We start from the raw sequence: 15,303 nt of genomic DNA on the forward strand, positions 1-15,303 counted from the left end.
TGGTTATCTTGTGATATTTGTAATTATTATGACATGTTGTCTTTGTTTATTAATCATTTCTGCATAGTTTTGTCCGTATTTGTTTAACCTTTGTATAGATGTATATTCTGATCAGTGCTTCAGAAAGACTTATAAAGAACTGTAATGTTATTTAGTGGCATAAATGGACAAAACTATTTATGCATTCTGCAAAGATAATTGCAAAACATTAATTCTGGGCAAACTAATGCAGCTACAAATTTGTGAAATGTGTGGTTTTTTTTATGAGAATTAGGATGTGCATATAATGGTGCAAACAAAATTAAGATTGCTCTTCTATGTAAAAATTTATGCAAAGAAGTGGTGATCAATGGAAAGCAGTTACGTGATGTAGCTTGGATCAGGGGTATTTAAGCAGAACTGACACGAAGCTCCTGAACTGACTTCTGTGCGGCTTTTCCAAGGCCAGACCTGTGTTGTTCGATGCAACACTTTGGTGTTAGTTTTTTGCAGTCTCAGAATTGTTGAACTTCACCGAATTTTGCATATGCATCCAAATGGAAGATAGAACTTTTCGCAAAGAAACTGAACTTAGGATATTTTCAGAGTGAAACACACCAGGGACTTGTGTTTTTCACGTATTTTGTCTTTGGGTGATCATTTTTGTAAGGAAATGGGACTTTGCTGAAATGTCACAGCTGTGGAACTCTTTTTTCCATTCAAGGGCTGCCACACTAGCCGCTGAAGTGATACTGTGGGCTGTTGTTTATATATGTGCTAGTGTTGAGTGAACTTTATATCACTGAAATTAGGCTATATTTTAGCAAACTGATCAATTTTCTAAATATCACTCGATTTTTTTCAGCATTAAGCAACTTTTATTAAAATTTATACCATGTTCAGTATCACTACTGTGGGCTTGAGCAATAATTAAAATGGCATGTAACTGTTTGGAAGATACTACCAATGAACTGTATCCAGCTAAGAATAAAAACTTGTGAATTTTAAGGAACTTAACACACGCATTTGATTCATCATTTGACTTCAGTCTCCTAGGCTGTACTCTGGTTAACATTTGCTCTCGTTGGTCAGCAGCATCAAGAGTACTATATTTATGCACTTTAACAGGTGTTAAGACCACGAATCTGGAAAAAGAAATGGTAGGAGATCATACTAGAGTTAGATGATGAGAGCCAGTGAGCAGAAGCATTTGCAGCTCCAATCCATTCAGCTGACAGTCACAATGGATGCTGCAGAATCACAGCGCTATACTGGTATTGAAGAAGACAAGGATTTTACAAGAGGAGCTACACGTGTGTAATGTTGCTGCAACCAGTATGTGAAGTGGAAAAGTAGACATGTCAGTGCATCTAGAAGGTTATGAGGAAGGAGACAATATACTTGTAAGAATCATCACTAAAGATGAATTTTGGGCCAGGGACTATGACCTGGAACAGAAATGCCAGTCTGTAGAATAGCATCGTCCACTTGTATGACACAGGCACAAATTTTGTTGCAGTCCCTCTCCTGTCAAGTTAATGGTTAGCATAGCCTACGACATTACAGGACTGATTTTGTGCAATTTTGCCCCTTATGGAGGAACTGTTAATGCACTGTACTGTTGTTTCACTTTCCTGCAATGACACCCATAATGGGAGAAATGTCCTGAACATCTACTTGGTGCATTAATTATTCCGGACAATGCGAGACCCCATATGACAGTGTGTGTGTGTGTGTGTGTGTGTGTGTGTGTGTGTGTGTGTGCAGAATCTCCTCATGCAACAGGGATGGGAAATACAGGATCATTCACCATAATTGCCAGACTTATCACTTCACAATTCTGACCTCGTACCAAAACTGAAACAGCACACAAACTTTTGAACATGTGAAGACATTGCCACAGTAGTGATGCATGGGACCTGATGATTTACTCATGGTGAGGCCAAGGGTATTCAGCATCTTCCACTGCGTTGACAGTGTGTGATGGATTTGTTGGGAGGCCCTTTTGCAGGACTCTAAGGTGTCATAGGTCCATGTTGGTCGTCTATACTATTGTATACTGTTGCAACTGACAGTAGAACACATTTGAAATGACAAAATTTGTTTTGTATTTCTTCTCCTTCTAGATCTTTATTGCAGTGTGTGTGTTCATCCAGCTCCCTATACGTCATGTTTACGTATGAACTAACCTTCCATTCACATATTTAAGATTTTTTTAATTCATTACCATTTTCAAGACAAAAGATGGTTGCCATGACCTTTGCAATGACCCTTGGATTACTACTAAATATACAGAAAATGTATAAAATGATGAGATACTAAGCATTTGTAAAACACACTGTTACATTCAGAATTTTTTAATTCACTACCACTTTCAAGACAAAAAATAGATACCATGACTTTTGCAATGACTCTCAGATTACTGGTAAATACACAGAAAATACATAAAACGATAAGGTACTAAGTTTTTATAAAACACACTGTTACATTCACAAGTTCCACAGGCATCATTAAGCATAAAATTCAACTTTAAAAGCAAAATCATACAAGATTCCATTAGTCAGTGCTACCAAAATTTCACAGATAATGGATAATACAGTGTCATATGTTGACAGGCCTTTTGAAAAACCAAACTTACTCTGAAACAGAATGTTATTAATGTTCAGGTGATGTACAAGTACCCTGTGCCTCAGTTTCTCTAGTACTTTGGAGAAACTTGTTAAAAGAGAGATAGGATTTCAGTCTGAAACATTAGTTTTTCTTCCTTTTCGACAAGCAGCTTCGCAATAGCATGGATAAATGCTTATTGTTACAATTCAATGAATATAAGTTACAGAATAACACACATTAATTCAGAGCACTATTTTAGAATCTGTGTAGTAATCTGGTGAAATCCATAAGTGAAATAAGCAGGAAAGCAAATCATACATCTATACAGGGTACCTCAAAATAAATGTTTATATTTGATCTCAAAACAAAATAGGGGCCAAAGTCTATTAACAAAGCCTGTAATTATTATTGAAATACACAGTTTGGGAATTAACTTCTTAAAAATAATGTCATTTAAATGAAACCAAGCATGCTTATGGCACTTATTTAAATGATGAACAGAATATTGCATGAAGACGGCATGTAGACACGGGGATGGCTGCCACTTCACTCCAAAGAAGTCAGATTACATTTTAGATTTGACATACACACATAAAAAAAATCTATGGGGCTCAAATCTGGACTGTATGGAAGCCAATTTATGTCACCCCTCTTGGAAATCAATTTAGCAGGGAAAATTTTATGAACTCGCAATATAAACACATCGTATATGTATACTGCTGCTCCACCTTGCTGAAACCATGATCTTTGGTTATGTTGCTGTTGTTACGGTCTTAGTACAGAAACTGGTTTGATGCAACTCTCCATCCTACCCTATCCTGTGCAAGCTTCATCATCTCCAAGTACCTACTGCAACCTACATCCTTCTGAATCTGCTTAGTGTATTTATCTCTTGGTCTACTAAATTGGTGATCCCTTGATACCTCAGAACATGTCCTGTCAACTGATCCCTTCTTCCCGTCAAGTTGTGCCACAATTTTCTCTTCTTAATTCTATTCAATACCTCCTCATTAGTTATGTGATCTACCCCTCTAATCTTCAGCATTCATCTGTAACACCACATTTCGAAAGCTTCTATTCTCTTCTTGTCTACACTATTTATCGTCTATGTTTCACTTCCAAACAGGGCTACACTCCATACAAATACTTTCAGAAAAGACTTCTTGACACTTAAATCTACACTCACTGTTAACAAATTTCTCTTAAATGAGAAAATTTTGCAATTAAGTCACGAAAAATTATTTCACATTGTCACATAATGTTCCAAATTCACAGCAACTGCACAATTGGTCTCATCCCCCACTTATTCCTTCAGCCAACATCACAACCCATACAGAACCTACTGGTGAATGAAGGGGTTTCTCATGGTTCTGTTTAGGATTTGTTGCACTATGGTAGAGCAATTTTGCTTACTGACATAACCATTCAGGTGAAAATCAGCATAGTCAGAAAAAAATATGTTGTTAAATGAAGGACACTCAGTCATATCATTAACAAACTGCAGCCTATATCTGGCATCCTGAGGGTTTTATTTTTGCACCAACTGGATTTTGTAAGGGAGTAGTTTAAGGCCTTTCTGCAGAATTCAGTGGAGTATTGACCTATGCACATTTAAAGAACTTGCACGCTTATGAATGTAGAGGTTAGGATCATTACAAACAGACTAATTTACATCCTTCACAGATTTGCCCATTCTTGATGGCACTGAGCACCTGGATTTCAGCTTGGCCAGTGTTGGACCAGTCTCCTCAAACGTTTTGACCCATTTCCAGATAAGGGAAACACTTGGAGCATCATTTGCATCACACAATCCACGATTGGTGCAAAATTTTCTCCACGCTACAGTCCCCAAATCACTGTCTTTGTAAAATTCTTGCACACAGAGTGCAACAGAATGCACAATACACTCCTGAGAAGCACTCCATATCAACTAAATCCTAAAGGCCATAAACATATCCCGCCCCCCCCCCCCCCACCCACCCACCCACCCACCCACCCACCCACACACCCACCCACCCACACACACACTCCACTGATTTGTTATGAATGCACAGAGAACTCTTCAAATATGAACTTTCTTTTGAGACATCATGTAAAATTGTAAGACATTAACTAAGTGCACATAGCATTCAATCCTTATACAAACCAAACAATACTCACATGTACAGTAAGCCAAGATCCACAGTAGAAATAGGAGGTTCAACAGTTATACTGGTTCCAATTCCAATTGCTGTTAAGTTTACAGTAATGGTTCTGCTGTTTGTGACTTTTATCTCCATGGTGTCACTGTAGTTACCAGTATCAGTCAGATATATCACAACTTCAATAAGTTTGGTTTCATCTGGATTTATTATAAAACATGTGGGGCTGATGCTCCAAGGTGATTTGGTTTTGATCTAAAAATTGGAAAATGTGAAAACTTAAAAGATATTCACACAGACAAAGGAAAAAAATAGAATATCTCTTCTTTGCTCTTCTTAGAAAGTGAACATACACATACATGGAGAGAGGGGTGGGAAGGAGAGAGAAATGAAGGGAGGGGGGGAAAGAGATGGAGGGAAGGAGGAAGGGGAATGGGGGAGAGAGAGAGAGAGAGAGATGAATAAACAATATAACAGAGTCAGTCTGAAAGTTTTGAAAAGTTCTGTTCTTCCTAGAGGATACTTCCCTATATTGTCAACACATTTCCATTCAAGATGTTGTATTGAATGTTGCATTCTGTCACACCACCACCATCAAAAGTTTAATGTTAAGCCAACTCATAGAGACTACTCAGGAATGTATCTTACACAAACAAAACTACTTTCTGGGAGCCAAAACATTTAGAAGACGTCTTTTTCTCATTTCTGAAAAATGTAATAAATAAAATCACAACTTAATTGAGCAGTAGGATAGATATGAAGGTTTATCAAGCAGGATTTCAGTATTTATGACATGTTTTTCCTTGTGTTAAGCTGACTGTTTTGGCTACATTATGTACTGCAATACCTTTATTGATGAACAGATTGCCAACAGTCACTGGGGAATGATGAATATCATGAGAAGAGTTACAGATACATGAATGCTGTTAAGTTGCTGAGTCAACTGGTAGGCTGCATTTTGCACAAAGAACAAAGCCAAATTACAGAGATCAAATCTGTGAAGTAAATTGTGCCAAAGTTATAAATAATGAACCTTACACTCTGAGGTTTGAGAGTGTACTAACCAAGTAATAAATAAAACTGATCCACGTCACACAAATATGACATTACTTGTAACTTCTGAACAATATGCCTCTTCAGACTCTGCAAGACACAGAACAGCGGTGTGTATGATACAAACTAGAATAATATAGAGAGACAGTCAGCACTGCTCAGCACATATACATACCAAATTCACCGGTAGAATGTGTGGCAGAGACTGCACCATACACACACCACACACAGCAGCCTCCAGAAGCTGACCCACACTGACACAGCTGGCGACCGATTCAAACACACATATGTGGCGACACCACTCTCAACACAGACACCACTCTCAGCACACACACACTCACATGCACTAGTAACAGGATACTGTACAGGTGTGGTATTTTCAGCTGGGAAGCTTTCTAACATGAAAGCACATGAGGAAGATCTTAGGGATGTCTACCAATCGAATTCTGAGAGACTATATTGATCTGTTGTCAGGTACAGTAAGGACTCTCTCTGATCATTTTTTTCCTCAGTGGCAGCTGTAGCTGGAAGCTCAGACAGGATTCAATGTTCAAGAGAATTTCTTTAGCAATGGAAAGAGGACTAAAAATGCCATATCCAGTTTCTTGAGGCACTTATTAATATTCAAATTTTATTTTAAACATAGAATATTTACAACAAAACATTATTTCTCATGCTCCAGCTCTATGGATAACTACAATCAATTAGCACGTGGAATACAATTATTTCTCCAAATGTTCATAAATTGTTTAACTTTTTACAACAGATTAAATAGGCTATGGTTATCACTATTATATGGCATTCATGGAAGTGTGACAACACTCCAAGTCATTCTCAAAATATGCAGTGTGATGCTCACAAATCCTTTACACTGCAAATGGTATCCACAGAGTGCATCAGAAAAGTGTTTTCGCCATCTTAGCATGCTGACTGATAATAATAAATTAAAAATATAGATCTTGAAAGCAGTATGTGAAAGAAACTTCTGTCTTCTTATTGAAACTAATCTTACACAAAATACCCCACTATCATATAATAAGTTGACAACAAAACCAGAAGTGAGAATATTATTACACCTATGGATTAGTTTGTAATCAAATATGGCAAAAGAAACTGATGATCCACTTGAATACTACATATACTGCCACTGGTTTTCATGGAGGTAGTGATCACCTCATGATGTGCTAAAATAACTGTAGTTTCCACAACTGTTGCAGTCAGCTTTCATGATGGAGAATAGATTGTGGATACCGCTTTATACACATCATTTGAATAGGCTGGCAGCCTATATACTATGTTTTGTTTGGGTGACAGGATCAAAAGGTGTGCTGTTATATACCACTCCAGAGGAATTATGTGTATCCTTTGTGTCCTTACAAATGAATGATACCCACAAATGAAAATCCTAAAAAATGTTCACATAGAAGAGGGCCAAAATATTGTGTGCACTTGTTATTTTATTTGTATTTGGATAACCACACCAAGGGATGACACATATAGTCAAAATGCAAGAAATACTACTGCAGATACAGACATATAACCTCCAAGCATCACTGGCTTACTTGTAGAAGCACAACGTCCTCAATGAACATATAATTCTGACAATAGATATAATGATTAATCAAAAATGAAATGTCATTATGATTCTATCATTCTTTGGACAGATTTGTATGTAGAGGTTTAGTGTTGGACATTTTGACTTCACAGAAGCTCCATGGTATAGTTAACGTTGTATTCATTGACGGACTATATATACAGGGTGTTAACTAATATGTGGGAAGTTCATGGAGAATGTTTCTGCATACATATGGTCTTCTTCTCTTTTTTTTTGTAATTACAGACACTATTTGGTTTTTAAATGTTTGCTTCATTTCTATCTTCTCTTTTTTTTCATTTTGGTTCCACAGGTACTTTTTCTTTTTAAATGTTGTCTTCTGATGGCTAAACAAAATACTCAAAATGTCTATCATTAGCTCTAACACAGGCTTCTAAACGCCACATCGTGGTTTATCTTACTCGCTCCCACATTCCATGTAATGATTAATAAAACAAATGAAATGTCATTCTGATTCTGTCATTCTTTGGCTGGGTTTGTATGCAGAGGGTTTGGGTTGGCCATTTTGACTTCACAGAAGCCTGATGTTATCTAGTTAAGGCTGTATTCACTGATGGAATATATATACAGGACATTAACTAATATGTGGAAAACCCCTGGAAAATAGATAGAGGACTTGAAATGAAGCAAAAATGTTCCTGTACACATATTGTCATCTTTTCTTTTATTTTGTGGCTACTGAAATGGGACTACCTTCCCAATCCTATGTGAAATTCCTGCCTCATGTCAACATTCTCTGAAGAGGTCATTTTAGCTTGAATTTTGACTTTCTAGACTTTATACTATTATGTCTATACCCAATTCCAGAAGTGAACTGCCCTTTAAAAATTAGTACAAATGAGTTTATTATCCCAGATTAAATTTCATATTAGTATGCTATCCGATTAATATTTGCAGCTAAGAGGTGTAAACCGCTTGTTAATAACCCAACTTCCAAATTTTGTGATATGAACTGTGCAGTCATATTGCACCTCATATTCTTGAAAATTTACTTCTGTTCTATTTCTGAAAACCCATGATGTTTATTCATTATGATTATTTAAAATAATTGCTCTACTCGAGAGCAAACAAAAATACAAATTTTAATTCAATGTGATTTGTTTAGAATTTACTAAAATGTAATTTAAATTGTTGCACTGTAAAATGCATTGAAATTGTGTATAAAATTAAGTATACTTTTCCAAACTGAATATCAGGACTTGTAGGGCAATATAGGGCCCATTTTCTGATGTAAGTTAATAAAATCATCTCATGCCTTTTAATTGTTATTTTGTAAATCTTACATTTAACAATGTATTCAACTGTTTAGTTTTATATAAAAGGAAGTGGTGCATGAGCTATGAAGTCAGTCTGCATGATCGTCTTTTGGAAGCTATTTGTGTGAGAATCTTTCACAGGCTGTCAGATGTCCAGTGTATATTCTGCCAATGTACATGATATTCGGTCACAATATAAGACAAGAAAAGTGTTATACTCTGTGTTTTATTTAAAAATTAGCACAATAGTGATGCTGAATGCTGGACTTTCTAACACAACAACCCCAAGGGTATCAGAGCTGAGTATTTCATCATATGGAGCAGCAAGTTACTGTGTGAACAATCATTAACTGTAACTAAAATTTTCTAATTTTCGTTCATCTTTGTACTTGGTAGAGGCCCAAACTATTAAGTTGCTCCAATGGTATGATTGAGAATTCATTATTACTACTGTTGAACTACAGACACAACTAGAGAAACTGTATATTTTTTCTCACTCAGCATTAGTGGTAATTAAAATGCTTCCCTCTTCTCACACATTTACGGATGGCATTTTACTACAGACACTATTTTGTTTTCAAATGCTTGCTTCACTTCTGTCTTTTTGTTTTCAAATTTCCATCTAGTTTCCACAGGTGGTCTCCCCCCCCCCCCCCCAAAAGAGCTAAAGAGCTGTCTTGTGATGGCTAAATGAAATGCTCAAAATGACTACCATTAGCTCTAAAACAAGTTTATAAATGGCGTACTGTGGATTATCTTGCTTGCTCCCATATTCCAGGTGTCTGCTGCATCAGATAAAAACCTTCTTGAATACAGTGGTGAAGAGCTTGAACATTTGTAACATCACACTATGTCCTTCAAATTCCTCCAAAGATAAAAGTCCGATAGATTCGGGTCACAGCATTGAGCAGGATAAGATGTTGTCACCCCATGAACAATGCATTTACTTCAAATATGGAGATTTAAAACTGTTCTTGCTCGCAGAGCAAAATGAGGGAGAGCCTTGCCATGCATGAACTACACACTCTGATGTAAGTGTAGTGGGAAGTCTTTCAGCAAAATATTTAAACATTTCTTTAAAAATTTCTTGTAAGATGCTACAGTCAGTGCTCCACAGAAAATGAAATTTCGAATGAATCTGTCTCCAGTTACACCAGGCCATCCATTATGGTAGTCTGTTATTGACACTTTATTTGCGACACTGCACAAGGACTGTCATTCGCCCACACATGAGCATTGTGAAAGTTCTGCACTCCATTCCTGGTAAACTTTGCTTCATCAGTGAATAGTACAGTAAACACAAAGTGTTGGCCAGGAGCACACATCCCCAGTAACCAAATATAAAAGAGCTTTTCTGAACCAAAAATGTTTCAGTAAAATCTTGTAACCTCTGTAGTTGGCAAGGATAAAGGAGTTCCTTTCATTAGACTTTACACACTGTCACATGACTAACATTCGCAGTTTCTGCATTTCCGTGCTACTGCTGTCATTATTGTCCTCAATATGATGAAGTACTCAATCTTTTAAATCTGGTGTTTTAACAATGAAATGATATTTTCTAGAAACAGCCTGTATCCATAATACATTCATAAATTCTTTGAAGGGTGTTACTGTTTGGTAAATTCCTACTAGGAAATCTTCTAGCTTTAGATAAATTGCAATCTGCAGGTTCATACATTGGGTGCATGGCAATTAGAATACATTTTAGCCATAAATGTACAGTAAACATTAGTCCAATAAGAATTTGATCAAGCAAGCACCACACCCATGACCGGAAGTAGGACATAACTCATCAGTCACAAGCTGAAATCAACAACACACGCTTGTTCGGGGCTGCCCCTGTCAGAAATAGGTAACTCGATTCCTGGTGGGGGAAGAATGTTCAGTACACACTAAACACTAGTCCAATAAAAACTGCAGAGTTTATTTCCACTACTGATTGTGTTTGCAATACTAAAAGCATTTGCTTATTTCCTATAGTACAATGGTTAATAAGATAAACATAACAAGACTTTGACTTAACACATCCAAAAAGAACAACATTTGAAAAGAAAAAGAACCTGTGGAACCAAGCAGGAAATTTAAAAACAAAATGAAAGAAATGAAGCAAACATGTAACAACAAAAAAGTGTTTGTAACTACAAAAATCAAAAAGTCTTCTACCCATTAACTAGAGGTTTCCCACTTATCTGTTAACACCCTTTTTATATAATAGGTGTCGGTCTATTATTCAAGTAACTGGACCAAGTCTTTCATCATTGCATTCAATGCAACAGTTGGGAAAATAAGAGGTAAAGAAGAACAATATTAAACCTTCATTGAAAAAATCATGCCCAGGCACAACCAAGACCTACAGGTGTGGGGATATCAGCTGCTTATTGCTGAGAATATTTCACATGAATTTTTAATGGTAGTTGAGTCAGAGGGGAGCTCCTAACATACTGTAATGCTGCTTGGATATTAGCTGGTGGCACCTCTGGCACATCAAACTGACATAAAAGTAATTTAAGTTTGACTTATTAGTGTACATGTTCTTAGTTCCTTTGCTGTAACTCTGCAAGCCATACAGAATGCTGAGAAATGACAGGAAGCTCATTTCATTGGTCAAATGTAAATGTGTAATCGGAATTCTCATAGTATTAACAGGTCATAAATAACTTGATTCTCACTGGCCCTTTCACACACTGCAGCCACCAAGGGTTGAAGTTACCCATAGGTGTTTCCATAGATCATACATATGGACCTACTCCTCCTCATCTCAGAGTGCCTAGCTTGACATGAGAACTCACATCAGGTAAATGGCTTTAACTCTATTAAGCTCCACTTTCCATCCTTTGTGCAGCCTGCTGGCTCCTCCTCTACTCAACCACTGTTATGATAGTCATGTAACAGACCAAAGTGGATCTGCCCTACCTGTTCTTAACCACTTCTGACATTAATACAATTTTTTTCTTTATTCTATCTTGTACTATTAATACAACATATGTGATAATTACACAAAATAGCAACTTTCTAATTCATATTTTCCTTCATTAATATTTATTATCCACTCAATAGTTTTCACACTATGGATGATAATACCCTTTGATTTTTCTGGAAATATTTTCTTTAAAGGAATACTCACGATATACAGTACAGGAAAACAAGACAAAATTGTCAGTGAGCAAATAATTGTTTATTTCTTAATAGGGATGGACATGATCAGCCAAAAATGGTCACATACCCCTGCCATTTTTCACACTATGGATCTAAACTCAGTCTGAAGTTGGAAACAGTGTGAAACAAGACTCATCTGACCAAATGACTGACTTCCATTGTTCAATTGTCCAGGTACCATGATTTCTGTTACAGGCATTTGCATGCTTCATGTACAGTCTTTGAATTTCAACTTGCCCTACAATTCCCAACTTATAGTGCTTCCTATCAACTATTTTGGTGCTGAGAGGATTCGCAAATGTGACATTCAGTTCTGCAGCGACTTTTGCAGCTGCCATTCTTTTCATTGACTTCTTCTTCTTCTTTTGCTAGTGCATTTGCCCCACATTTTGCGCAGGGTCAGCACAGTTAAGGATGGATTTGGTGTGGTTAATTTTAAGGGGTGGCCAGATGCACTTCTTGCCGCCACCTCGTACAGCCCAGGACAGAATGAGTGTACCCCACCTGTCTGCGTCTAGTGTAAGCCATGGAATAGTGCAAACATGTCCAGATGTCTGCGAGTCATGTAACTGAGGCGGGACGTGGGGACCAATCCAGTATTCAGCTAGTGGGATGTGGAAAACTGCCTAAAAACCACACCCAGGCTGGCCGGCACACCGGTCCTCATCAGTAATCCGCCGGGCAAATTCGATCTAGGGCTGGCGCGCCTACCCCAGTCCAGGAAGCAGTGCATGCTCTAGCAATGCAAGGGGTACCCAAACTTGCTATAGAAGTCTGTAAATCACTCAACGGACAGTATTTTCCAGTACAGGTATTTAGTTCATTCTAAGCAAGTGACAATTCGTGATGTCATAATCGAGACATGAGTTGACTGTAATCTGAATCCGTTTTAGCAAATAGTTTCTCTCAGGTGATAAATTTTATTGATTATGAAATACAAGTTCTTGAAGTTTATTCAGAGTTGGAAATGTTTAATTAATAATTGCATGCCATAATTTATCTGTTTAATATAAAGGTGTTCTGATTTTTGTAAGCATAAAAAAAGTGTGAATTTATGTATGGCTTTTACTCTGAGATGAGTTATCACTTGGAGTGCAAAAGTGTGCATGTGCAGTTGACTGACTTGTGTGTTGGATTTTATTTTTAGATTTTCACTCGGATAAAGACAAATCCAGTTCCAGTTAGACTTTGCATGGGATTGCATTATTACAAAGGATTCATTTGGCCCATTAGGAATGACTGAAGCTTGCATGCTTGATTTAAAGTGCGTATCACGCCAGTGCATAATCAGGCTGTCCTGTGAGTCACATGCAATATTTGCCAATGTGCTTGGACTTAATGCACTAAGTTGATTTTGAGACAAGTACTGATTTTGACAGGGATGGACCAAAAGTTTCTTTAAAATGTTACTTTTTAATTGAGACACATATCACCATTTTGATTATGTTGCCTAGCAACACTTTAATGCAGCTTAATTAATTTATCAGAATGATTTGCGATGCAGTAAGTCCCATTACATACACAAAATGTTACACGTGACCGCATGAGAGTATGAGAGTGTTTCTCTTTCCATAAATGCCAATAAACTGGCAAGTGTTGTTTTGTCCTCAGCCAGAGAAGCTGCCTGTAATGACTACAACACAATGTTTGACTACAAAAGTGAGAAGTGTTAGTATTTAAAAAAGCCAGTGGCTAAATTTTATGACAGGCTATAAGGAAAATGGACTGTATGTGCTGGATATGTGTGGTCACCAGAAAAGAATAATCAAATGAAATTCATGACGTCCTCTGAAATATTGTAAGTGTATCATGAAAGTTTTTCTCAGCAAAATAAACAACACATCGAGAATATCTTCAAGAAACTAAACATCAATATAGAAAGCTGAATCATGCATTTTGTGATGGTCATGCAGTACATAAGATGCATAGTAAATCATTCCAGTTACTAGTGAATTAATCCAAATATCAATGGAGCAGTGAGTACAGTTGTTTGATGATTTTTGTCAAAAATGAAGAGCATGATCTGCATAAACAATTTTTGAATGAAGCTCAAGCCAAAAGACATGCTGTTAAACAATTTACATGTAATGGAGACAAAGAATTTCATAACAAGACAGTTAAGAAATTGCTCATAGATTAGTGAACAAAATTACTGATTCCTCCATTATACACTGATTAATGAAATGGTGTGGCCAAACATAAAAACAGTACAATCATTGAAGCTGCATATTTGATGCTGAATGTAAGTGCACTACTGAGAGGATTGAGGGCAGAAGCTTGCAGTTTAGAATTCTATATCTCAAATCATACAAGAAGATCTTCAATTTCAAACAAAACCACTTAGAAAATGTGGTAAGTCTATATCTCAAATCATACAAGAAGATCTTCAGTTTCAAACACAACCACTTAGAAAATGTGGTAAAACTGACCAGTTCATCATCTCAGAATTTTTGGCACTGATTGCTATGTTCATATAATCAAAACTATCCATTCAAAGTTTGTGACAAAACTGTTTTTGGACAGCTTGGAGGTGTGTCAATGACAAAGATTTATAATCAGGATTCCTTCTAAAAGGAATGAGGTCTTGAGTCATGACATAAAATTTAAGCCAGAAGTAGTTTGTAGTTTCTGCAGTGATCATGTTAAATTCAATATTTCTCTGCAAGAATTCCCAGGACTGAAATGGTTGGATGTGATATCCAAAGCAGAAGAGAGCAAATGTTATAAGCAATCTGCTTCCAAAGTAAGTCAAAGTGAAGAAAAATTTGGCAAACTTGATTCTAGAGGAATCCTAATATAAAGTATCAGTAACACAATCAACACAATCCTTGAAAGCAGAAGCTTCTAAATTTCCTGAAGACTGTAAACCAGAGAACAGTAGACAATGAAGAAAGCCAGCCTGCACAGAAGGTGGTGAGTTCTTTACGCTAACAAATGTTGGTGCTGGTGAATACAGAGATACAAACTTGCTCTGAAGCACTTCAGTCACTTGAGAAGGAGAAACAGATGCGAACTACTAATGAACAAAATGAATCACTTAATAGAAGCAGTACATGGGTGTTTGTTAGGCATCTTATGAAAAGCAGGAATTGATTATGAAGTTGACTTTAGTCCTCTAGCACTCTATGACACAATTCTTTGCTATCATAGCTGGCTTTAAGGAAATGCTGTTAAAACAATTTTGTGTGACAACAGCCTTTTTAAATGGAACAGTTGAAGATGAAGTGCATAAGAAACAACTAGATGATTTTAAAGATAATACAGATTGCATGTGTCTCTCAAAATGAAGTATCTATGGACTCAAACAAGCACCACACTGATCAAACCACCGTTTTATGGAAGTCATGGAAAACGCCATGTTCTGAAAACCGTGCTTCAGATCATTGTTTGTTTTTAATCACAAGCAGAAATTACCACTTTTCTGAAGACTTTACAATGTGTATTTTGTACAACAACAGCTACTCTTAACAGTTTCCTTGGCGTAAAAATAAAA

The 15,303-nt window shown here is 36.8% G+C and overlaps 1 protein-coding gene across 1 annotated transcript in view; it reads right to left on the reverse strand.

Annotated features, from left to right (window-relative positions):
- The window catches only part of LOC126188406 (hydrocephalus-inducing protein-like), a 78,230-nt gene that overhangs the window by 60,822 nt on the left and 2,105 nt on the right, over positions 1-15,303 (reverse strand). The window contains exon 4 of the mRNA XM_049930008.1: positions 4,750-4,985. Within this exon, the coding sequence (XP_049785965.1) occupies positions 4,750-4,985 (236 nt within the window). The remainder of the gene's footprint in view (positions 1-4,749; positions 4,986-15,303) is intronic.

Source organism: Schistocerca cancellata, chromosome 5 (genome assembly GCF_023864275.1).
Source record: "Schistocerca cancellata isolate TAMUIC-IGC-003103 chromosome 5, iqSchCanc2.1, whole genome shotgun sequence".
NCBI lineage: Eukaryota > Metazoa > Arthropoda > Insecta > Orthoptera > Acrididae > Schistocerca > Schistocerca cancellata.